Source organism: Cupressus sempervirens, chromosome 4, assembly GCF_028749045.1.
Source record: "Cupressus sempervirens isolate cs-2001-9-10 chromosome 4, ASM2874904v1, whole genome shotgun sequence".
NCBI lineage: Eukaryota > Viridiplantae > Streptophyta > Pinopsida > Cupressales > Cupressaceae > Cupressus > Cupressus sempervirens.
Genome location: NC_143121.1, coordinates 545,996,503 through 546,021,733, shown reverse-complemented (window position 1 = coordinate 546,021,733; position 25,231 = coordinate 545,996,503). Strand labels below are relative to the sequence as shown.

The window sequence follows — 25,231 nt, the reverse complement described above, 5'->3', positions numbered from 1 at the left end:
CGTTACATCTAGTGAGGAATACCAACGTTGTCATTGTTTAGGGTGTCTTATGTGGTGTAGCAAGAGTGTTCACATGGGTCAACAGTTAATCAATTCTGCAACCTCTAATTGCAGTGAAAATAAGAAAGAAAGCATTATAGGAATGTTCTTTGCAATCCCCTGTGCTCCTGATCGAGTTAGTTCTACCTTTATGGATCATTAGGTCTATCTAGTTACATTAGAACACAGTATAGGTAAAATCTAGTTCCATATAAAACATGGTACAGGTCTATTGTCATTTCAATTTGGTATCAATGTATATCCCAAGTTGATATGCTATCATCTTCCAATTTTCAAGATTTATACTCTCCAGGATAAAGCAATGCAGGAGCGTACTCTACAATGCCCTATTTTCTTGACTTGTTTACATCAGTTTCTAATCATGCCATTTTGTTCAATGGATAGATTTCTACAGTCGCAACTTGATTTTTCTTCTTAAGCTACATGACATTTTTGTACTTCACCTCCCATGGGACGATGACAACCCCAATCACACTAAGCCATGAGTAGCCTCAATTACAGTTGCAGCATTTTACTTCATGTTCAATGCGTTCTCGTGATTCTTCATTCCTAAATGGTATGCAATCCTCTTCGTCAAGCGATTTCATTGAAGAAATTCGTATGAACATTCACAAAAAAAACAGAAAATGATTGAGCAGAACAATGTGTAGAATGCAACACAGTTTTTTAAAAGTTCGCTTCTTATGGAATATTTGATGCATAGAATTCCAAAATGGTGGATTTGTTGGCTACTGAATATGCCTTTTTTCATTGTCCATTTATGCTGTAATTTCCTCGCATTGTAATTGCTAATAGCTATATCATATATGTATCTTTGACATACAAAACGGAAAATCATTCAACTAATTGACAAAGTAACTTGTCAAAATATGTACTTACTTTAACCGGAAGAGTATTTATTTTGAATTATAGATTATAGCATAGTTAGGCTCTAGCTGTCAGTGAACTAGGTTTCAGCGCACGTGTAATACCATATATTGATAGGCTATTCAAACATTTTTTATTGAAACAATAGCTTTCCCATAGTATAAGCTGTGCTTTCCCGTGTTCTCTATTTTAGCTTAGTTGTTACCTCAAATCATGGGATTTGGGCCTTCTGTTTCATCGATCTTCACTAGGCTGCCTAAATTGAACTCTTTTTGGTTGGAATTGTAGGTTGCGAGATTTAAACCCACAAAACTTTCCAGGGGATCAAGTTTTGTTCTAGCATTATCTTGATCTGAAATCTTCCCGCTTGGCATATACTCAGTGCAGCTACAACTAATAGGGAGTTACTCCAAAGCATTGAGAAGAGGAAACATAAAGAGCCAAAGCTTTCTCGCATCCTGCCTGTATAAATACCACCTATAAACAAACATATTTAGCTAAGCTGTTTGCGATTCCTTTAATCATGCAAATTGTACTCTGCAAAAACTGCTTGTAGGCTCAAAAAATGTAATTAAAATATTCACACTAAGTCAGGAGTAGAAACAATGTTATTGTTGCGTTGTCTTATATGAAGCTATAATATTCACATGGGTCAATAGCTATTCGATAGTGTAAGTTCTCATCGCACCGGAAGTGATTGTGTTCTGTAATGAAAGCATTGCGGGAAGCATTTTGTAAGAACGTATGCTGTTGGTCAGGTTAGTGCCCTTTACGGATAATGGATCAATTGGTTTAGTCACATACAAAACATGGTATAGGTCTATTGCCAATTCAATTTGGTATCTATGTATATCTCCAGTTGATATGCTATCTTCTTCCAGGTCTCATGAATTATGTTCTATAGAGAAAGTACTCCAGGAATGTATTTAGCTAGTTTAGGTCCCTTTCTTAGCATGCCATTTTGTTGTATGGACCAATCACTGAAGTGACAGGTACGATTACTTTCTTGTTCTTCTTTATCGAGCTACATGATGAATTTGTATACACCCTCATGGTCTGATCTCATCAAACAAGCAGCCTCAACTGTATCTGTAGCATTCTACTCACTCTTCAATGTATTCTCAAGATTCTTCAATACTACATGAGTTCAATTCTCTACATCTAGTCATGTTCCTCTGCGATTAGTCTGCATAAAATATTATTTGACTTTCTTTTGCATGGAATTACAGATTGCAAGATCTAAACCTACGAAAATTGCCAGCAGATAAAATTTCTCTACCAATATTTTGATCTGAAATTGTCCCACTTTATATATATAAAGTGCAGCTACAATTGATATGGGGTTGCTCAGAAGCATTGAGAAGAGAAAACATAAGCAGACAAAGCTTTCTAGCATCCTGCCTGTATAAATACTGCATGTAATCACCTTTGGCTAAAGTGTTTGTGCTAACTCTAGACACACAAATTGTATTCTAGAAAAAATGTGTTAAACAAATTACATTACATTGAAACTGGTTATATAATGTGAATATTTAATCTTTGCCCCACGTCATGCAGAGATCAGCATTCGCAGCTCTTGTATGCACTCAGAATGCCAAAAAAAAAAAAAAACTTATCCGGATTTGGAAATCATAAGCACCCAACCATTTGCACAAGCAGCACAAAATGAAGAAAGGTCCTCGCTTTAATTAGTCTTGTTCTGGCTTCATTTTTCCTGCTTCTGCATAGAAGCCATCCTTGCACATTCCACTTTCATTTTACAGTTCTACCGGTATGAATTGTATTTTGTTAATAATTGCTTACAACTGCTCCACGGGATGACCCAACCCAACAACCACTGCAAAACCAATAAGCTATTTGAATAGTGTGTATTGCATGCATGTTTTTCTATAAACTGTGTTTTCTATAAGTGTGATTTTTTTTACTATGAAATCTCTTTAAATATACAGCGGTATGTTATATGCTAACAATCTTAATCTCCATTTGAAATAGTCAAATAGGTTAAAATAAATCCAAATAATTTCCTCACTAAAGATCCTCGTTTGGCCTTTTGATGTGGATTAGTGATTACTTTGAATTGAAAGAATGATCCCTTCAAAGGAAAAATCTTTTAAAAGCAAGAAATTTATATTGGAATGCATATACATTTATAAACAGCAGCCGCTTGTAATGTCTGACCAAAAGCAATAGCATTACCACAACCAATTTTTTATAGACATGTAAAACCAGATTGTTGTGCGGATTTGAAAAGTTATATTAATCCAACAGGACCATAAACACAGACAATAGCACCAAGAATACTAAGCTTATTTTGAAATACCCATATTTGTGGTTGAATGCCTCTTCTAAATCAAACAACATGAAGTTATTTTTACATCTCAAATCAATAATCACTTGGTAGGTTAAATGAAGATCAAGATGAATATCCCATGCAATACTGTGACATTTATTTAGGGAGCCATAAATAATAAGGATACTGCTACTTGTTTCTCCAATGACACATTCAAAGTCATATGGACTGCAATGATTGCAGTATATACATAAATGGATCTTTATTAAAAGGGCTTTAGAAACATTCAGCAAATGCAATTGCTAGCCGTTTAGCCAAGCTCCACAATCTTTGCCAGCATCCTTGCTGCCTGTGCCAAAATGGGAGCTTCGGATCAAAGTAATCACATCCATCAAAGAAAATGGATAGATAAATTTTATCAGATGTAATTGCAATTTCCCTGGTAGACATTTATGCAAAGTCTGGAAGTATGGACAAGGTGTGTGAATTGGTTGATAGAATGCCTCAAATAAATGTTATGTCATGGATTGCAATGATTGCAGGATATGCACAGAATAGAATTGTTGAAAGGCCTTAGAAACTCTCAAGCAATTGTAGGCAGGTGCAATGCCAAATTTCACAACCTTTGCCAAATGCCTGCTGGATGTGCCAATATGAGTGCCTTTGGAACAGGGTATGGCCATTCATCGAACCATAGTGCATAGAGGAACTTGTCAGCTGTGTTTACAACCCCTGGTTGTATGCCAATATGGGAGCTTTGGACCAGGTTATGGACATCCATCAAACTATAATGCATAGAAGAATTTTGTCAGATGCGGCTACAGCCCCTGATAGTGTACCAATATGGGAGCTTTGGAAAAGAATACGGACATCAATCAAACCATCATGCATAGAGGAATTTTGTCAGATGTGGTTACAATTGCCCTGGTAGACTATGCATAATGTGGGAGCATAGACAAGGCATGTACAGATACAGTTGCCATCAAAAGTAACCTTTTTTATGCATATAGAAGCTAATCAAAATCTCTCTCCAACCTGTTGAAGTTTAAGTGCTCTGTTTCTTTGTGCATTGATTTATGACATTAGAGTCTAGACTATTGCTTACCTATGCATTGTTGTCTCTTAAATCCTTGTGTGTCCATAGCCCATCTGGCAGTTTGAAAAGCCATCATATCTAGATATGAATTTGTCTTTCCACAATGCAGATTTATTCATTGTAAACAAGATTCTTTTAAGTAGCATTCTTCATTCACAGGTTAGAACATTTGGTTGTTGTGTTTGCATTGTCTTCTCAGATCTTTATGCCACAATTCTGTTTATATTGTATTCTTATAATTATCATTACAAAGTCCTGCAACAAAAAGGTTTAACAGTTACAATTGCAATGACTATTAAAAATTAGCAGTTATCTGCTGTACTGTTAATATCATGCAGGTTGTTCTCTTTACAGACACTGGCAAACACTGAAACCTCTGTTATAATATTTTCTGTGCATTTGGGTCAAAACTGTTCTTGCAGCCCTTAACAGGAACTCCAGCTGCACCACAGCACTTTTAAAAATATAATTCCTTTTAATTCATTTACAATGTTGAATCCACATGATTAAACATGAATGATCGAAGCATAGTTATCAATAACCATAAGTCCACAAGTATCATATATCCACAGTAACATCACGTGCTTATGAAAATCAATCAAAGATAGTGCATGAAAAAGGGCTTGAATAGTATAACACGAGTAGCATCCAATTGGGGATTGCAACTGCTCTATTAGTTAGCTATAATAAACAACTAATTATACTTAAAAAAAGTTTGTTAAGTATTGTAAATGATTGTAGGTAGTTGCAAAATTAGAAAGAAGCAAGAACTGAAACCTGGAAAATTAGAGCTCATAACACAGAATTTACCCCGTAGAAACTCAAAACGGGAAATACTCATAACACCAAGGACCATACCTACTCTTACCACTATCTTTTGCAACCTTACATACCAATATGCCTATCCTAAGCTCTCCCAAAACACTAACAGCCTTAAAATAGAGTTCTTACAACTTTTAATATTTTGTGCTTTGTACCTTGCTCCAACACACTCTACTCCAATACACCACTATGATCCCCAAAGCACTCAACCAAGAAATTATACATGACACTCGAAGAGTTCACATATACAAAAACTAAGTGAATAGATGAGACAAGGAGTCCAAACAGTGCAAGGTTTTTGAAAAAATGGACTTCAGAATTCTAAATGCTTCAGCATCCATGGGTCCTGAGGTCTATCAGTTTTCTATTTTCTATGTGAAATCATCATGTTGTCCTGTTTTGTGCAACATGGTTTTGGCATAAATTCACAGGTGGCCTGACCATTTTTGTTGCAGACAAAGTCATCTGAGATTTTGATTTCACAGCTGTCCAATGGTCATTGGGTGTATGCATCGCCTTGAATCAGTCTGCATGTGTTATGTCTTTATGTCTTCTGCGAACTGATTCTCTGTTGAATAGCTTTTACAAGGAACACTAAAACTGGTTATTAAGTCATGCACTTCATTGACAAGGAATTTGAGATTAGAGGTTCAGTCAGCTAGACATACAAAATATCCCTTTCTCTATTCTCTTTGAAACTCATGCAATATTCAATTATTTATTGAAATGGAACTGATTAACAACAAAAATTCATTTACTATTTCAAAAACAGATTGGAATATTAATGCAACGATAGGTGATATTATTACATTCCCTTTAAAGTTCAAGAAAAAGTAACACAGACTGAAATCACAGATTATAAATTCCAAGTTTGATTCTTTCAATACCACTGACCTGATTACTGTTAAAAATAATCGTTTCACATCAAATGCAGACCTTTGGAGTACTGTTGAAAAGCACCCATCCTTATTTAAGCCACGTTTTCCACTTACCCTTGCTGCTGTATCAAGTTGCAGGCCACTGAAACACTCCAGACATGTCTTATCCAATCTGGTCGAACTTGCTGTTGATGCTTCTATAGCCATCCCAAACTCCAGCTCTGAAATCGAGGTTTTGATTGACCAGACTGATCGCAGACCACTTTGAGGTATTAAAACAATGAAATTTGTCTTCTTCTCAACCTATATTGGCTCCTATATGCAGCAATTTAAAGTATGCAGTAATGGTGCTTTGGTTGGCTGTCCAAAACACAATGCCTTCACGATTTGCGTCCTGAAAACCAGAGAGGAAAATCTCTTGCAGAGGAAAAAATCAATATGGAATCAAGTTCAAATGAATTCCCAAGCAGACTCATGCCTCTTGTAAGCTTTTTCCTCCAAAGGAAAATCAACTTATTGTGAACCTAAGCAAGACTCGGGTTATGGTCTTCAACTCTCTGAAGACCTCGCATCTTCACTTTAGCTTACAGGATCAGGCGATTGAGATTGTCTCTTCATATAATTATCTTGGGGTGAAGTACTCTAGTCCCTACTTCAGTATGAGACCCGCTCACCTACCCAGAGTTGCTAAGGGGATGGGCTCCCTCGCCCTTCTAGAAAGGCAGTGTTTCTGGCATCACTTTCAGGTCACTGAGTCCAAGTTATCCCTCTTGGACGCATTGGTTAGACCAACTGTTCTTTATGGCTTTGTGGTTTGGGGGCCCTCGCTTCAGGATTCGGATTGAGCCTCGGTCAAGCAGGTCCAGACCCTTCTCCTCCGTCGGACTATTAGATAGCACTGGTTCACTCCACACAATATTATTTTGGCCGAGTTTGATGCCCATCCTTTCAGACTTAGTGCCATCTTCGATTTTATCTAGTTCATTCACTGCCTCAGAGGCTTTTCGGACTCCATTGACGGTCACCACAGATACTCATACCACGTTTACTGCTCCTCGGTGGAGATTGCCAGATCTCATTTGAGGGTTAGAGCTCGTTGTTGGTATACACAGGCCACTAACTACTGAGATCGATAGGGATCAACATTGATCACCTCCCTCCCTACCAGTTCTCATTGGAGCTCCCGCTCATTTCCTCCCCTCTCAGCAAGAGCTGAATAGACACATCAAACTTGACATCTATAGACAGTACATCACCACAACTTGAATTAACCCAATTGGGGGCTTGCGACCGCGGATGGCCTTCTACTCTGAGCACTTTTTAGAGATCTGTGACAGGACTATCGTTCGCCCCTTTTACTTGAGTCAATGCTGATGTCATGCCCTTCGCATTTCTCTAGGGTCCTTCAGAGTCGGTTCCCACCAGCTTTGCTACCAAACAAATAATCATTTGACTAGGGATGATTGGATCTATCGTCTTTGCACCTTGTCAAAGCTTGAGACTGATATCCATTTCATCTTCAAATGCCCCATTTATTATGAGTCATAGGCAGATTCCATTGCTTATTCAAAGAATGTATATCCCTCTCAGCCTTTTTCAGCTACTCTGACCAACGGTTTCAGCGTTGTACCTACGTGAGACTTCTCAGCTTCGTGATCTCACTCTTCAGTGCATGTTTCCCTAGAGACAAGCCTCAATTCAGCTCATCACCACCTTCTTCCCGCCCACATCCTCCGCCAGGGGAAGAACCGGCCACTGGACACATCCGCCTCCAAGCACAACAAATCTGTTAGAGGTCATCGTGGTTTCACCAAACAGGGACACCCTTTATTCAGGGTTACTCAAAGACGGGCCCAAACCCAAGATCGCTCTGGGCCTTATCCTTTAGTGCTAGATTTCTTTGTACTCAAAAAGGATTGCTAGTCCCTCTCTTTTGTCTGCTTTTCTCTTTCTTTGCTTTATTTTTCGCTCTTCTTTAGACACTGTTTGGTGCTCTTGTTGGGTTTGTTTTATTCCTTGTTGTATCTTCAATCCCTTAGACCCTTGTTGGTCTCTTGTTGGACATTAATATCATTATCTTATCTTATCTATAAATTGGCTTGACATTAATTTTACAATATTCACCTCAATAATATTTTAAAAGTTCACCATGTGGAAATTGCCCAGGAATGCTTAGGTCATTACTTAAGTTGGTCCTTTTTTATGACTTAAAGTAAAATAATTAAGTGCTAAAAATTTAATTTAAGCATTTTACTCCTTTATTTTATTATTCACATCATTTATTTATTATTTATTTGCTCTAGTGTTCAGGAATAGAACTAAAGGCTAGCAAGATGATCATTATTTGAAAACTAGGAAAGAGAGGACATTACAACGTAACTAGTTTTTACGATCCAATTTGGATCATGTGGGGCATTAGTTTCAGAAATGTTGAAGAACTCTAAAAACCATTAAAGGAGTGGGGAAGGAAATATTTCCTTTTCCTCCTAAAGTCAAGGGACAAAAGGTATTGTTGTTCATCTCCACAAGGCCTATTTGGGGCATATGTGATGCAAGTGCCACAGAGTGCACGCAACGTTCTCCATTGATGGTAGTTGAATATTTAGAGGCTGCTAGGACTGTATTTGGTATCTCAAAGTTGTAACATGTTAGATTTGTACCTATTGACACTCAAATTCACTTAGTGGTATTTGTAGCATACCAATTTAGTGGTTCAAGGAAACAGTACTCCCAGTGTGAGACTAAATGAATGGCCATTTGCTATTTCGAAGGCATTTTACATTGCTGCTAAAAGCTGCAAATTTATTTAACTGTCCCAAAGGAAAGCTGAATTTTGTGAGGCTAAATTTTTTGATGCAAGAGCATCTTGCATGGGAATTTTTTTTTTTTTTTTTTTAAGAAAAAAATTTGGAGGAGACAGAGAGTGAAGAAAATTAGAGGAAAAATAATAAAAATAAAAAAAGGAAAAAGAGGAAGAAAAAAACGGAATTTCTATTTTCGAGGTGCATAGGTGGCATAAATAGAAAAATAAATAAAAATGGTTGTCATTCCATTTATCAAGGTGTGTAGAAGTTTGTGGACATTTTATTAAATCATGCATTTAATATTTGTTGGGCCACATGGTGGTGCTTTGATGTAGGCAAGGGATGAATAACTAGGCCAAAGGCACACCCAGCTATCCAAACCACCCTACAAGAGTTAACACAACGGAAGCAAGCACGAGGAACAGCACTAAGGAAAGAGAGAACAAGGATATATTTATTTATTCATCAAATATTCAGCATACATGTCCAGCTGTAAGGCCTTCTGGGTTACGGCCAATTAGCTGATCCACATATCTCTTTTCTTTTGAACTCCCCCACCAAAAATCTGCCCTAACCCTAAACCTAAACACCCTACTTATACTTGCCAAAATGGCTTACGGATAATTCTAGAACATAGAGAAACCACAAGTCGGCCCTCATCAAATATAATTAACTATACCAAAATTAAATGTGAGCAAAGTCGGCCAAATTGGAACTAGGCAGAATGAACTAATGTGCAGGATTACAAAGAAACCTAGGATGCTCCTGCATCAGACAACTAGGGTTGGGAAAAAAAAATGATTCTCCTGAATCATGCAAGTGTCACACCCTGAGCTGAATCCAACTCAGACTGAGAAATCCATGTAGCATCTTCAACTAGTCTATTCTTCCACTTCACCAAATATTCATAGTAATCTTTTCCTCTTGTGCTCTTACCAACTCTTTGATCCAATATCTGTTCAACCTCTTCAATTTGTTTCTTAGGATAATCATCAGGTACAGCAATTTCATCCTCTGACTCATGATACTTATACAAATCAGCAATATTGAATATAGGAGATATATCCATGTCATCAGGTAACTCAACTTCATAAGCATTACCACTATCAAACTTCTTCAAGATCTTACAAGGTCCAAATTTCTTCATCTTCAACTTACTGTATGTTCTAGCTAGGAATCTTCATTTCTTCAGATGAACCATCACCTCATCACCAACTTGAAAATCATGGTGTCTTCTAGACTAATCAGCATTCTCTTTATACTTCTAATTACTTTGTTCCAATCTCAACTTCACTTCCCTATGCAAAGACTGCATAAAATCAGCAAATTCTTCTCCTGCAGCGCTTCTCTTTTCTTCACCAACAACATCTCTCAAATCTGATATGCCTCTAGGATGCATTCTAGTAACAATCTCAAAAGGTGTCTTCCCTGTACTCCTATTCACAGAATTGTTATATGCAAATTCAGCTTGTGCCAATACCATCTCCCAATTACTTGGCTTATTCCCAACCAAACATCTTATCAAATTACCCAAGCTTCTATTCACAACCTCTGTCTGTCCATCTGTTTGTGGATGGAATGTAGAACTAAACTTCAACTCAGTACCCATCTTCTTCCACAAAGTCTTCCAAAAATATCCAACAAACTTACTGTCTCTGTCAGAAATAATACTTCTTGGTAATCCATGCAATCTCACAATCTCTTTAAAAAAAAGTTCAGCAACATGCTCAGCATCTAATGTCTTCTTACATGGTATAAAATGAGCCATCTTAGAAAATTTGTCCACTACCACAAATATGGAATCATACCCTTTCATTGTCTTAGGCAATCCAAGAACAAAATCCATACTAATGTCAGTCCAAGGTTTCTCAGGAACAGTAATAGGTGTATATAAACCAGTATTTTGACTCACTCCTTTTGCAACTTGACAAACTCCACAACTCTTTACAAATTTTGAACATCCTTATACATTTGTGGCCAATAATATTTTTCTTTCAGCAAACCCAATGTCTTATCAATTCCAAAATGTCCAGCTAATCTACCACTATGCTTTTCCTTAATTAGATTCAACCTCATAGAACTTCTAGGAATACACAACCGAATGCCTTTGAACAACATACCTTCTTGAATGAAATACTCATCATACTTACTTATGTGATCTGTTAGATTTGGTGCTCTGCACTCTCTCCATGCCTCAGAAAAATTAGGATCAGCATCATATAACTCTTTCATCTCATCAAAACCAAGAACTTCAACTTTCATTTCAGTCAACAGAGAACGTTTTCTACTTAATGCATCAGCAACTTTGTTAGTAACTCCACTCTTATGCTTAATCACAAATGTAAAACTCTGCAAATATTCAACCCACTTCATATGTCTTTGATTCAATTTATGTTGACTTCCCAAGTATTGTAAAGCTTTATGATCATTATACAACACAAACTCCTTAGGCATCAAGTAATGTCTCCACTTCTTCAATGCTTGAACAATAGCATAAAACTCTCGATCATACACAGAATATTTCCTTCTAGCATCATTCAACTTTTCACTAAAGAAAGCAACAGGCTTACCTTCTTGACTTAATACAACTCCTATTGCATTACCACTTGCATCACATTCAACTTGAAATACTTTGTTGAAATCAGGCAAAGCCAATACCGGTAATTCTATAACCTTTTGTTTCACAGTCTCAAAACTCTTATCAGCTCCATGTGTCTACTTCAATTCCTTTTTATCTCCCCTCATTGTCTCAGTCATAGCATTGCAAACAGCACTGAAATTCTTTATAAACTTTCTATAAAAACTAGCTAAACCATGAAATGATTTTACCTCACCCGCATTCTCAGGTGTAGGCCATTCCAAAATTGCTTTAACCTTCTCAGGATCCATCTTCAAACCATCAGCTGAAATCACAAATCCCAGATACACAATCTACTCTTGCATAAAAGAACACTTTTTCAAATTAATCAGCAACTTTTCCTCTTTCAACCTCTGCAATACTTGTCTAATATGCTCAAGATGTTCTTCCTTAGTCTTACTGAATATCATCCAAATAAACAATCACAAACTTACCCAAAAATCTTTTCAGAACTTCATTCATTAACCTCATGAAAGTACTAGGTGCATTAGTCAAACCAAAAGGCATAACCAACCATTCATACAAACCATCTTTTGTTTTGAAAGCAGTCTTCCATTCATCACCTTCTCTGATTCTGATCTGATGATAGCCACTCTTCAAATCAATGTTGGTAAAATACTTTGCTCCACTTAAACAATCCATTATGTCATCCATCCTTGGCATAGGAAACCTATATTTCACTGTTATCTTGTTAATGGCTCTGGAATTAGTACACATTCTCCATTCTCCATTCTTTTTAGGTGCTAATATAGCAGGTACAGCACATGGACTCAAGCTTTCTCTAATCAAACCTTTCTGCAACAACTCATGCACTTGTCTGTCAAATTCTTCATTCTCTATAGGTGTCAATCTATATGGTGCTTTGTTTGGCAAACTTGCTCCAGGAATCAAATCCATACAATGACTTATACTTCTTACTAGAGGTAATCCATCAAGAAAATCATCAACAATAATGTCTTTATATTCATTGAGCAATTTTGCAATTTCTTCTGGCACTTGGTCAATACTACCATCTATCACTCGGTCACCACTATCTGGCACTCGGTTAGCATTATTCTCTTGCACTTGGCCTTCATTGACAAAACTTGGTTTTCTTGAAATTATGGCAAAACAAACCTGATTCTTCACTTCCTTTTCAAATTGTTTCCCATTAACCATACAAATCTTTACAGTAGTACAATTAACCTCATCTGGAACTTCAATCAAAGGAAACAATGTTTGTTTCTTCCCATTCACCCAAAGAGTATATTGATTCAATCTTCCATCATGTACAACATGTCTATCATATTGCCAAGGTCTACCCAACAAAATATGACAACAATTCATGGGCATAATATCACACAAAACTTCATCAACATAATGTCCAATTTTAAATTTCACAAGGCACTGCTCACTTACCAATATCTTATGCTCATTTTTGATCCATGAAACATGATAAGGTTTGGGATGTTTCAGCCTCTCTAACTGCAACTTGGTAACCAGCTCTTTTGATGCCAGATTTGTAGAACTCCCACTGTCAATGATCACTTTGCAGCATTTTCCAGCCATCTTACATCTTGTCTTGAAAAGACTTCTCCTTAAAACAGGTTCCTCATCACTTCTTTTATTACATAAGGTTCTTCTCACCATCAAATTTTCTCCAACTTCAGGTCCACTTGGTGAACTTTCAATGTCTTCTTGAATCACAACATTTCTATTATTCTGTCCACTTTCAAAGGATCTACATTCAAAAGATATATGCCCTTCTTTGCCACATCTAAAACAATTACCATGAAATCCACTTCTAGAATAGGAATTACCTCTTCCCCAATAAGAATTAGTGCCTCCTTGGTAAGAATTGTCACCTTGCCATTCGATCTTGCCTATATCATCACTCTTCTATTCAGAGTTGCCTTTATTTTGCATAGAATTGTCAGATCTACCACTTTCTCCATAAGATCTACCTCTACCTCTTTGGAATCTACCACCTCTACCTCTTTGTCTTTGTTCATGCTTCTTTGTCAAGATCTCCTCAGCCTTCAAAGCATACTGGTATGCTTCTTCCACAGTTTCCAACTTCACAAAACTTATCTCATCTTGAATTTTAGATCTCAATCCATTAATGTACCTTGCAATTTTCTCAACATCATCATCCACATGTCCAGATCTGATGTCCAATCTATAGAATTCCTCCGTATATTCTTTCACAGTCATGTCCCTTTGTTTCAAATTTTGCATCTTTCTCAATAAGCTAACTTGGTAATCAGCAGGAAGGAATTTGTTCTTTACCTTGTTCACCATCTTTGGCCAAGTTCTTATCTTCTCCTTTCCTCTCCTTTGTCTATCAGTTTGCAAGTGCTCCCACCATAATGATGCATGACCTTTCAGCCTAGTGACTGCAATCTTCACCTTTCTGTTATCAGGAGTGTTTTCATACTCAAAGGACTTCTCCATATCAGAGATCCAATCCAACACAGTATTTGTATCCAATTTCCCATCATAAGGAACAACTTCTACAGCAGGCTTTGAATTTGCCCTAGACAATAATCGCAACAATCTTTCCTCATCTCGATCTTCTTCAGGTTCTGGATTATGGTTTGGTGTTGCTGCTTCATCATCACTTACATCTTCAAGATGCGCTCCTCTCCTCTGGGCTGTCTCCACAACATCTAATCTGGCTGCAATTTGTCTTAACTAATCCAATATAGCATTATCAACATTATTTCCTCTACCATGAACCATCTTTACAAATCAGGTTCCTGCAAGATCGTAACCCTCTGCAAGTTATAGGTCAAATCCACAGATCTGCCACCCTACAATCAGATCCAAATCAGGGTTCTACACAATCCAATCTCCACAAGGATGAACTTCAGGCTCTAATACCAACTGATGCAGGTAATAGATGAATAACTAGGCCAAAGGCACACCCAGCTATCCAAACCACCCTATAAGAGTTAACACAACGAAAGCAAGCACAAGGAACAACACCAAGGAAAGAGAGAACAAGGATATATTTATTGATTCATCAAATATTCAGCATACATGCACAGCTGTAAGGCCTTCTGGGTTACGGCGAATTACAAATGTACAACTTCCAGATCTCCAAATCAGCTTTTTAAATCCACATATCTCTTTTCTTTTGAACTCTCCCACCAAAAATCTGCCCTAACCCTAAACCTAAACACCCTACTTATACTTGCCAAAATAGCTTACGGATAATTCTAGAACATAGAGAAACCACAAGTCGGCCCTCATCAAATATAATTAACTATACCAAAATTAAATGTGAGCAAAGTCGGCCAAATTGGAACTAGGCAGAATAAACTAATGTGCAAGATTACAAAGAAACCCAAGATACTCCTGCATCATGCTTAGTTGTATTTGGGTGGGAATTAAATATTTGTTGAAGGGTAGTTGCGTTTACCTTTTATTCCACATTGGTTGTGGTTGTAATGTCTTGGATGGTAAGTGCCTTTTTAAGCAAGGCATATGAGCATTTCTAATCAAGCTTCAAGGTGTGAAAGCTTGAAGGGTGATCTCTTCTTAGGAGAAGCTTGCAGAGAAGGAGGAAGCGAGGAGTGAGTTTTCCTGAGTCTGTGTACAAAGTGCCGAATGTGAGGCAGTTTACAATAGGATGGTGGTGGAGTTGTCAGTGTGTGGATAGAGCACCGAATGTGAGGCAATTTACACTTGGATCTTGGTTAGAGTTTGAGAAGAGCTGGCGGCTACAGTTTAGAAACAAGGAGGTTGCTTGGTGGCTTGCGAGCACAAGTTGAGATCTTCCTTGGAGGTTTCTACCAGAATGTGGATCTGGACTAGCTAGTGTTTTGGTTGGATCTTGACGGATCTTGCAGAACTGTTATTGTAATTGCCATTGTATTTGGCCGTAACCGGAAAGGCCTTACAGCCCGACACATTGCATGTAATAGTTATTTTATGAATAAGGAGTTATGATTTGGTATCAAATCTTGCATTGTTATTTTGTTTCCGCCATGTGGTTATTTGTTGGGGGCTACGACATCTCCTTTGGGGATTCTCCTACCTTGCACTGCGTCATTTTTCCACCCTATCCCTTTATGCTAAGTCAAAAAATATGCTGAATTTCATCCATGAAGTTCGAATTTCAGCAAATTTTTACCCTTTCTGAACTTCATCCAAATTTTATGATATTTAATATTAACAATGTTATTTGAAATAATCTTAGTTTATTTTAAAATAATGTTGACCAATTTGACAAATTTGTGGATATATTACTTATATTAAAAATAAATAAGTTCATATAAGTTAAATTTAATGTCAATTTTTTTCTGAATTTTTACCCTTGTTGAATCTCATCCAAGTTTTATGATCAATGAACTCGAATTTGAACTCAAACCTTGTGACAGCCTTTATGTATGTCAACATTTCTATTGTTTAAACTCCCCTTTTCCAATATACGAATATTTGCCATTATTTTACTAATAGGTTGTGTGATCATATAGGCTTTAGATGGGTGCCCCAGAGATATTCCTCAGCTAACAACTACATGGAATGACATATGGAGTTGATAAGAAAACTCATCAAGTTTGAGAAGGATAACATCTTTTAATAATGCAATTTTTTAGGGGGAAAATGGAAATGATCAATTTGTTAATGTAAACTACATGAGATGAGTTCATTAGTTAAACATCTTCACTGTAAGCCATTCAATACAAGAGAAGGAGGGGCTTCCAAACATAACTCTCAATATAACTCAAGTTAGATTAGCACAACCCAAGTGAGGTGAATGGATGCCAATACTAAACCCAAATTATATCAAGGAAGTACGCAAGCAAGTCCTCTTTCATGCAATGTTCATTAGCCTTAGATTTGCAATGTGATTAGATTGAATTGATTGGATTGATTGATTAACTTACCTAAGGTTAATTGATTTAAATGCAAGAAACACATGTACAACCCTATTAAAGTAAGAAATCAGATCTAAGAAACAAGGACAAAAGAGAGAAGTGACTAGCCTTGAAGATGTGTAATGGAAGACACCTTTCAGCTCAAAAAACAGTAGACTAGAAACTGCAGGGCAGAAACTGAAACCAAATATAAAATCAAGATAGAAAACCTAGAAATCTCATAAAAGTGCACATCTCCATGTACAGGTTGACCCATACCGGTATATGTTCCACCAAGTTGATGTGTTCCTGGAAGGCAGAAGTCCGGTCAACCTCAAATCTTTTGAAAGCTTCCGACAATAGGTTTTCAATTCCGAGTTCACAATTCCAATAACTCGTTCCTACACACAAGAAAAATGGAATTTTGTTGGGGGGAGGGGCTTGCCTTGGTTGAGACCCTGTTTAGGAATTAACCTTGAAAGAGACAAGGATGTACAAGCATGTAAAGAAGTAAGATAAATGCAATAATTCACCTTACTTCATGAAGCCCTTGTTAGAAAGAGTTTCGCAATGCTAGATGTTGTTGACGCTTAGTCTTCAAAAGAGAAATGTACGAAATCTCAACAAATGCAATGAATCTAATCTAATACCAAATCATGAAGCCATGAATGTATATGTGCACAAAGGAAGAAAAATAAGAATGCCAAGATGTAGATCTCCTCCCTTGATGGCCAACAAAATACTAGATCTTGAAGAGGAAATATACACAATGAATCCTTGAAGCTTGAGAAATGTTTGAGAATTTGATATATTCCTTGAGTGGTCTCCTTGTATGTGTATAATAGGTGTGCTTGATGTCCTTCATGCATGTGTGGTTGTGAAAATGAAATGCCCAAGCTCCCTTATATAATAGTTTTTGGGATCGAAAACAAAGCAAGCCGACTGGGGCACCAAATAAAACAATTTAACACTCAAGGCAATCTTGGTCCCGAGACCAAAAAGGGCCTGGGTATAGATCAACTCAGTCTCCAAAACTTGGTGAAACATAGCTCATGAGTGACTTAGGGCCCGTTTGGCTACTGGAATTAGCAAATGCAACATTTGTCTAATACTAGAATTTGTCAAATGTTGGATTGGTTAATCCAAAATTTGGGTTTGGAAATATGATTGGACTTGTTTGGTTCACCTAGAATTTGATGGGGAAGATGTTTTCCTTGTATTTGGTTGTACAAAACTAGAATTGAGACAGATACACAAAGGCTGTTGTATGATGCGATCAGAGAGCTTTGCAGTCACGTGACAAATTCGTGACCTCAAATTGGACTTAAAACCCTACATTACTAATAGTTTCACTACAATATCGTGATAAAACCAAATATAAAATATAAAGCTAATTTCATAACTTCAGTGAACAAGCTGCCACATATGCGCCAAAGCTTCAAATTACATAAAATTGAGCTGATTAGGATCTAACTGACCAGATGCAGGTCGGCGTATGATGTGATTTGGAGGCTTTGCAATGACTAGAAAGATTTGCATCAATGATTAATCAAACTTGAACCTTGAAACTTCAAACCCTACGATGCAAAAATTTATGCTGCAAGCTCATGGTGAAATCTCCACGTAAATCTCTGCATTCAAGTTAATTTCAACAAGTAAATATATTATTTCACTAGTATGGTTCAATTCAATAACTAATCATGCAAAGAATCAATTCTGGCATATATATTCTGAATTGAACTGGACTAGTTGTACCAAAAAAAAAACTTGATGAATGCTCTGGAAAACTAATGAATTTTGGTCATTTTTGAACAGCCAAACATTTAGTGCAAGGGAAACTAAAAAGCCATTTGCATACAATGTTTGCGACAGAGAATGCAAAGGTGGGTGGGAAAATGAAATGGAGGAGACATCCAATGAAAGGTGAAGATGGGCTAGGCAGCAAGAAAATTCAGTGTACCATGGAAATCAAGGTTTGAGCATTTTGCGTGTTCTTCGGGACTTTGCATCAGATTGAATGAAGTGGAAAAACACATTGCATTTTAAAAATATGTGATCCTTTTGTTGAAGTTTGTAGCTGCGATTGAAATCTTTTTCTCTAGACAATTATTCTGTTATAGTCACCTTTAGCTAAAAAGGACGTTGATGATAATTGTAATATTAAATATAAAGAAGTGTTATTTAACATGCGTTAAGGCATGGAAATTCAAAGAGTTGTATTTGTAATAAAGAGTTATGTTTAGGAAATTGAAGAGACCTTCGAGTGGAATGCGAAGAGTCTCTCTTTATGTTATATATCGCATCAAGCGAAAGACATGGTACACTTGAACTTTATGATCGATTAAATGATATTTTGTTGTGTGGCTGGGTTTTCCCCTTCATTCTAGAAGGGTTTTCCCAGGGTCTTTCTGGTGTTGATTTTTTTTTCAGTTATTCCTTATTGTTGTTTATCTCTATTTTCTGGGCTATATCCAACATGGTATCAGAGCTAGGTTTGATATCAACAATAAGAAGGTATGTTGAGTTTTGTAATAACAGTTTAGTGCTTTATCTTGTTTTTACAACATGTTAAATCTTGTATGTTCTTGAGGAGGATTATCATCCATCTGGTCTCATTTCAATGTTCGCACCTCAGTGTATTCTAAGATTTCCTATTGCTTCCAATGTTTGTCTTTTACTCGGTGTGCATGTGGACATTGTCATGCATTTCATTACTTTCCTCTAAAAAGTTTGAGACTTTATTCAAAGTCATTGCAAAATTGAAGCTATTTCTATTTTTTTGATTCGTAGTTACATTGGTAGAATCAAATCATCTCATTCATATTCATGTTGTTCAGTTGCATTGATTCTCATCAAGCATGCAAATTATTGTAAAATAGGAAAAAGTTTGGTCAAATTGATTTAGACCATCACATTTAAGCTTTCACTAGGAATTTGTAGTTTTTGTGATTTAACCATACATATTAGATTTGAGCAATTTTATTGGGAGCCTCTTATTAATTCCATGGGAAGATCTTTCGTCTAATAGGATTAACGGAAAAGTTTGAAGCAGCTCTCACTATTGTCATGACGTTGATGACAAGGAAGAAAGGGTAGTCTCATGGCATCATATCTTGAGCATTTTAATAAAAGAAATTATTGTATGTGTTCCCAGCAGTGATCGACCATCTTGGTGGGCTTCATGCGCTACTTTTAGTATGTGTTATTTTCCAATCTATCGTATATTTGTTTTTTTTAAATCTTCTTGGCCTCTCTGTGATACCTGGCATCCTTGATATTTGTCGGTTCATCTTTTTATTCAGTTACTCTCTATGATTTAGGGAAAGGAAGCCTTCAGTAAGGGGGAGTTTTATTGCAATGTAGCCTATCTATGTGATTGGACTCTTCTTTCTGTCTGTTGGAAATTTTCTGATATGCCTTGGAGTTAATTTATGTTGGCAATGATATACTGATGGTGTCGTGATATTTCTGTAATGATGGACTCTACGATAGTACTATTTGTATGCTTTCTCAGATTTTTTTGTGGTTTGTAAGGAGCATCATGATTGCTTTTAGTTGTGCTGTATATAGATGTTGAGTGTAAATTATGCACGGCTTTACACTTTGTAGTGATAAGAGTTCTTATTTAGAGCATCGAATGGTTTAGGAATATATATTTGTAATAGTGAGAGAAATACTGATGATCACAGGAGATAGGGCTTTTCCATACAATGTAATGTTAGATTTTCATATGTATGTTTTATTAAATAACCCGTCACTATTGTTTAAGAGAAGTGGAGAGAATTTGGAAAAGCAGGGTGGCATCCGCACAGGAAGGTGAAGAACTATTTGTGGCAAGATAATCTGAAGAGTTGAGCTAGATCAGCTCCATCATCAAAATCAGGATTTTTTTGAGAAAAAGATAAGATTTCTATTAATTATACTTTGTATTGGAAACAATAGGGTGTTAGCATTAATATTTATAATGGATTAATTTTTCACTCAATCTCTTTTAGTTGGTTGCAGGGTGCATCCTACAAGATTAATATGAGAATGCTGATTGCAATCATGAGGAGATATTTTTGAATTCATAGGGAGCTTGTGATTAAGAGGGAGATGTTGAGCATTAGAGGGAGATTTTAGCTTCAGAGGAGGCTTCACAATTAAGAGGGAGTGCTTATGGAATCCCCCTCATTCTCATATATGCTTGTAATGCTTGTTGTATTTGTAAGATTTGAGACTTAAATGGAACTAAGTCTTGTTTTTGTTATGCCTATTTCTATTCTTGTGTGAATTCATAAGATTGTACGAATCAACTATAATAACTCTTTCGCTTTGGGAGTGATCATCATGTGGAGAGAATCCATGATGACATCACCTGGAGAGAATCCGTGATAGGAGTTGGATGTCATGTTGAGTACTTCCATGATAGTTCACATTGAGAGAATCTGTGATTATAGGCTTATTAGTGATTCATACAAATCTATCATGTTGAGTGATTCCATGATTATGACTAATTGTTTCAGGTCTATCATGTTGAGTGATTCCATGATTATGAGTAATTGTTTCAAGTCCATCATGTTGAGTGATTCCATGAGTAAATTGTTCTCTCAGCGTCATAAGAGAATCTGGTTGTGTTTCTCGCAGGATTTTCATGTTGAGTGATTCCATGAAATTTTATAGGATCTATGTGACTAGATTTTATCATTGACATTTTGGTTGCAGCCTATTGTGACTGCTCAGCTAAAGATTTCTCTCTGGCTAAGAGGGAGTGTTAAAAGTTTGTAGCTGCAATAGAAATCTTTATCTCTAGACGTTAATTCCATTATAGTCACCTTCAGCTAAAAATGACATTGATGATAATTCTAATATTAAATATAAAGACATGTGTCATTTAACATGCGTGAAGGCATGGAAATTTGAAGAGTTGTATTTGTAATAAAGAGTTATGTTTAGGAAATTGAAGAGACCTTCGAGTGGAATGTGAAGAGTCTCTCTTTATGTTATATATATCGCATCAAGTGAAAGACATGGTACACTTGAATTTTATGATCAATAAAATGATATTTTATTGTGTAGCTGGGTTTTTCCCTTCATTCTAGAAGAATTTTCCTAAGGTATTTTTGGCGTTGATTTTTTTTATTTCAGCTATTTCTTACTGCTGCTCATCTCTGTTTTCTGAGCTATATCCAACACCTTTCTCCAGACCCAAAATGTTTATCAAATATGGATTAGGAGAAATGGGAATTGGAAGTTGCCAACTCCAATTCCCCCCTTGAGGTCAAATCAGCAAATGCTCATTTTGGGCCAGCATGGAAATACAAAACCAAAATACCAATTCTGGTTTGGCGCATCTAAACCACGGATTAGAAATTTTAGGAATTAGCAAATACCAATTCCGGTTCAATTCCAACAAACAAACAGGCCCTTAATGTATTATGAGCAGTCCACACGTGTTTGTAGGTTAAAACCATATCCTTAGTACCTACACAAATATTTGTTTTGCAGGTTTTCTTTTAAAGGATAAGTTTTGAGCAATGGAGCAAGCTGAGTCAAGGGCAACAACGAAAACTGAGTGTTAAGGTATAATGTTTTCCTCTCTATTTCTAGAATTGGTGGGTTTGTATATTGTATTTTTCTCAAGTCTCATGTGAAATCTCAATTCAAGTCTAATGTTATTAGTAAACTTCTAAAATGCCTATGACGAATGCTCTAACAATGTTATGGCATGAATATTTAAAATTTCTCTAAATTTTTTTTTTAAAAATCTCTATTTTTTAATAGCAATCCCCTACCATACCTAAAAAAGGACCCAAAAGTACTCCCATACTGGAAATACATCCAGCCATCCCCTGTCGCCCCAGTACCCAAAACTTGATGGAACACAACTCATGAGTGACCTAATGTATCATGAGCAGTCCCCACATGTTTGTCGGTTAAAACCATTGAGATGGAGGGATCCAGAATAACTTCCAGCCAAGGAGTTATGTAAAGCTCAAATTGCAGCAATCTTGGAAACAGTTTCCATGAAGGGCTGGTGATGGCCATAATTTTTTTGTGGAAAGGAATTGTCTTCACACTAGTTCCTTCTAAATTGAGAGCTTTGTGTTATTAAGATCTCAAAATAAAGAAGAAAGTCATCTGAAGAAACAAATATGGGAATCCTTCTCCGTATTTCCTTAGACTCCAGTATGGTCCTGGTCAAACCCCTCTTTTGGTGAAACATTTTCCAAGCTCTTCAGTTCCATCTCTTGTCTCTTGCTTATAAACAAGCCTTTCTTTCAAAGAACTTTTCAGCAGCTTATACATGATCAACCGCAATCACTAATCCGTGCCATTCAAGAATTGTTCTACACTCATATAGTTTAAATTCTCAATCAGAAGTTTCTTGAGGCAACTTGTGCAAAGGGCTTTCTTGACTCTGACATTGACTGTCCCTGAATGAAGCCATATTTAACAGCAATTTCTCAGTCTTTATGTTCATCACAAGTTGCACATATCTAGGAGCATCCATCTAATGACTTCTCCGAGCACTTGTCTGGCCATAGACATTGAACAGGGCTGTGTGGTTTTTATCATAACCAGTTGGTCTACCATCACAGAGATAATACTTCAGGCATTAGCTCTCCAAAACTAATTGTGTTTTAAACAAAAAATATAATAGTTTATTCTCAACGAAATGAATAATTTATCTTCAATTTGTTTTAAATCAGTTCTTTCCTGGTGTTTCCTGGATAGTTCAGTACACTCATTCATACAGAATGCAGGCAGCTTTTCTTCAGTTGTTTCAATGCCTACAGGTGAAGAGCTACTATGCTTCACACTCTCAAGCCTACCGAGTATTTTTCCAGTTGTTTCAAGCAACTATTGTGAGGGCTACAATATTTCACCCTCTCCAATTTGCATCTTACCAAGTTCTTCTGACTCTTCCAAAAGCAACCTGGGATTTTTAATGTGGGTTATTTTGGTTGTTTCAAGTGGCTACCTGGAAAGGCCTTTTTGCCTTTTATTCTTGAAATTTTTTGAAATGTTTCAAAAGGCTACCCGTGAAGGGCACTTTCAGCTTAGCTGCCTCAAGAGATTTTATGGATGTTTTAAGGGGCTACCTGGAAGGGCTACAACTTTGACACTTTGCACCAAGAGTTTTGTGAATTCATTCTAGCAAACACCTGTGAAGGATAAACATCCCTGAATTTGTTGAGACTCTCTTTGCCTTACCATCTGACTGTTTCCTTATTCTCAACATTTCTGGTAGCTTATCTATTGTGTGAATTTTTTTTAATTAGGTATTGTTTTTAGGTCTATGACCTTGGTACTCTTTGTGCTACTTTCTCCTCAGTTGCGCAGCTCTTGCAGCCCTCTTTAAGCCTTGTAATACTGCTTATGTGATTCGACCTACAAATTATCTTATAAACAAAAACGATAAATTCAGTTCCTCTGGAACATTCACTATTGTCTTCCAATTAACAAAATCTTAGATGTATTTATTTGACTTACATCAAAGAACCTAGAAAAAGTATGTCCACGTTAAAGATTTAATTGCGCACTGGCAGAAGGTTTACCTTTGGTGAGATATATTCAAAAGATTGAATGGTAGGATCTATATTTAGTAAAACTATTAGTGGCCATGCTAGAAAGCAGATGGAACTTTTAATCAGTCTATTTTATTATTTTAGGCTTTGGAAACAGAATTTACTAGAACAACAAGAGTTCCAGAATCAAGAGAATCAGAAGAGTGCTAGTCAGAATTAATTACAGTTTATAGTTTGTATATTGGCGTTCAGTGCATAGCAAGAGAAGAGGGTACCTCGCTGGTGATCCATTTAATCATTGGATTCAGACCCCACAACAACAGGCGAGAAACTAGGACCTTCATTAAAAATTAGAGAAATACAGTACAAATCGTGCATTGTAAATCTTAATGTGCCAAATTCTTTTCTATCAAGCCAATAAAACGTATCTGCAGTAAACATGTCACCACAAACCGAAGAAAGAATCAGCAACTTCATATCGCTTGCACATAAAGGCTCATTTTATATAAATAAGATTAAGAATACAGAAGAAATTTATGTAACATAGGCTTCTCAATTGAACCTGAAGAGAACTTATAACCATCAGGGCTTTAGCATAGAGTGCCACGCACAATATGCACACACAATCTTCTGTGATATGTAAACATAAACGGCAAAAGAAATGCTCATTAGCATGACATCCCTGATATCACCCTTATTCCGAGGCGTTGCGAATTTCCGTAAATCATCAATAGATTGATCCAATCTCAATCTCTTTAAAAAAGATATCTTTGGCCCTCTAAAATTCAAATTCAGCTTATGTTTTGATATAAGAGGTTTAGTCTTTCCGGTACCCAATATTGATTTTTCGTTGGTTTTATCTAGAGGTGCCTCGTTAGCCTGCAAACCTTCTGATTCGCTGACTTCATGTTCTCCCTTGTCACCAGGGACACAACTGGATCGGAATGCAAAGGAACCCAAATTGCTCGATTTACCCTGTTGCGATCCTAGACTACTTAGGTGGCTTGAGAGTGCAAACCCAAATTGGCTTTTCCCGGAAATTTGAGACCCACTTGAAGAAAATGCTTCTCTTATACGCAGGCAACAGCAAGACATGGGAACGGCCATTGAAGGAGACCAATTCAATCTCAGGAATGAAAAATATAAAATTATTAACCTCAATAAACAACGTGAATAGTACTAACCCACCTCGCTTTTCTACACCTCAATAAACAACGTGAATAGTACTAACCCACCTCGCTTTTCTACGCATGTAACCGGACCCTTGGTCTCTGATGAAATCATTTTATTTTTTATTATTTGTTTTAAAGAATGGACGCAATCATTTTCTTGTTGTTCTGCACAAGGGTACACTTCAATTTCAGAAATTTGTATCCTTGCGAATCCTCGTGAAATATCAGCAGAAGACAAAATTCGTAAAT

General features: G+C 36.7%; 1 protein-coding gene and 1 long non-coding RNA gene across 5 annotated transcripts; one reads left to right on the top strand and one right to left on the bottom strand.

Moving 5' to 3' along the window:
* LOC149562352 (uncharacterized) lies at positions 1 to 18,505 on the top strand. Its single transcript, XR_016363927.1, has 2 exons — positions 1 to 616; positions 18,115 to 18,505. It is a non-coding gene; the product is annotated as an uncharacterized LOC149562352 (long non-coding RNA).
* LOC149562351 (RNA/RNP complex-1-interacting phosphatase) lies at positions 2,389 to 25,231 on the bottom strand. Of its 4 annotated transcripts, none has more exons than XR_016363925.1 (5): positions 25,046 to 25,231; positions 24,373 to 24,998; positions 24,086 to 24,238; positions 17,778 to 17,930; positions 2,389 to 2,764 (listed from the first exon to the last, which is right to left on the bottom strand). XR_016363925.1 is itself a non-coding variant. In XM_089825874.1 (3 exons), the coding sequence occupies exon 2, from the start codon at positions 24,915 to 24,917 to the stop codon at positions 24,393 to 24,395; it is 525 nt and encodes a 174-aa protein (XP_089682000.1). In that variant the 5' UTR covers positions 24,918 to 24,998; positions 25,046 to 25,231; the 3' UTR covers positions 23,923 to 24,238; positions 24,373 to 24,392. The 4 variants fall into 4 exon arrangements, 1 of the variants encoding a protein (XP_089682000.1); XR_016363924.1 differs by lacking the exon at positions 2,389 to 2,764 and adding an exon at positions 3,353 to 4,568; XR_016363926.1 differs by lacking the exons at positions 2,389 to 2,764; positions 17,778 to 17,930 and adding an exon at positions 3,353 to 4,568.

Excerpts from the sequence above, each read along its gene's own strand:
- LOC149562351 (XM_089825874.1), bottom strand. The coding sequence starts at position 24,917 with ATGGCCGTTCCCATGTCTTGCTGTTGCCTGCGTATAAGAGAAGCATTT.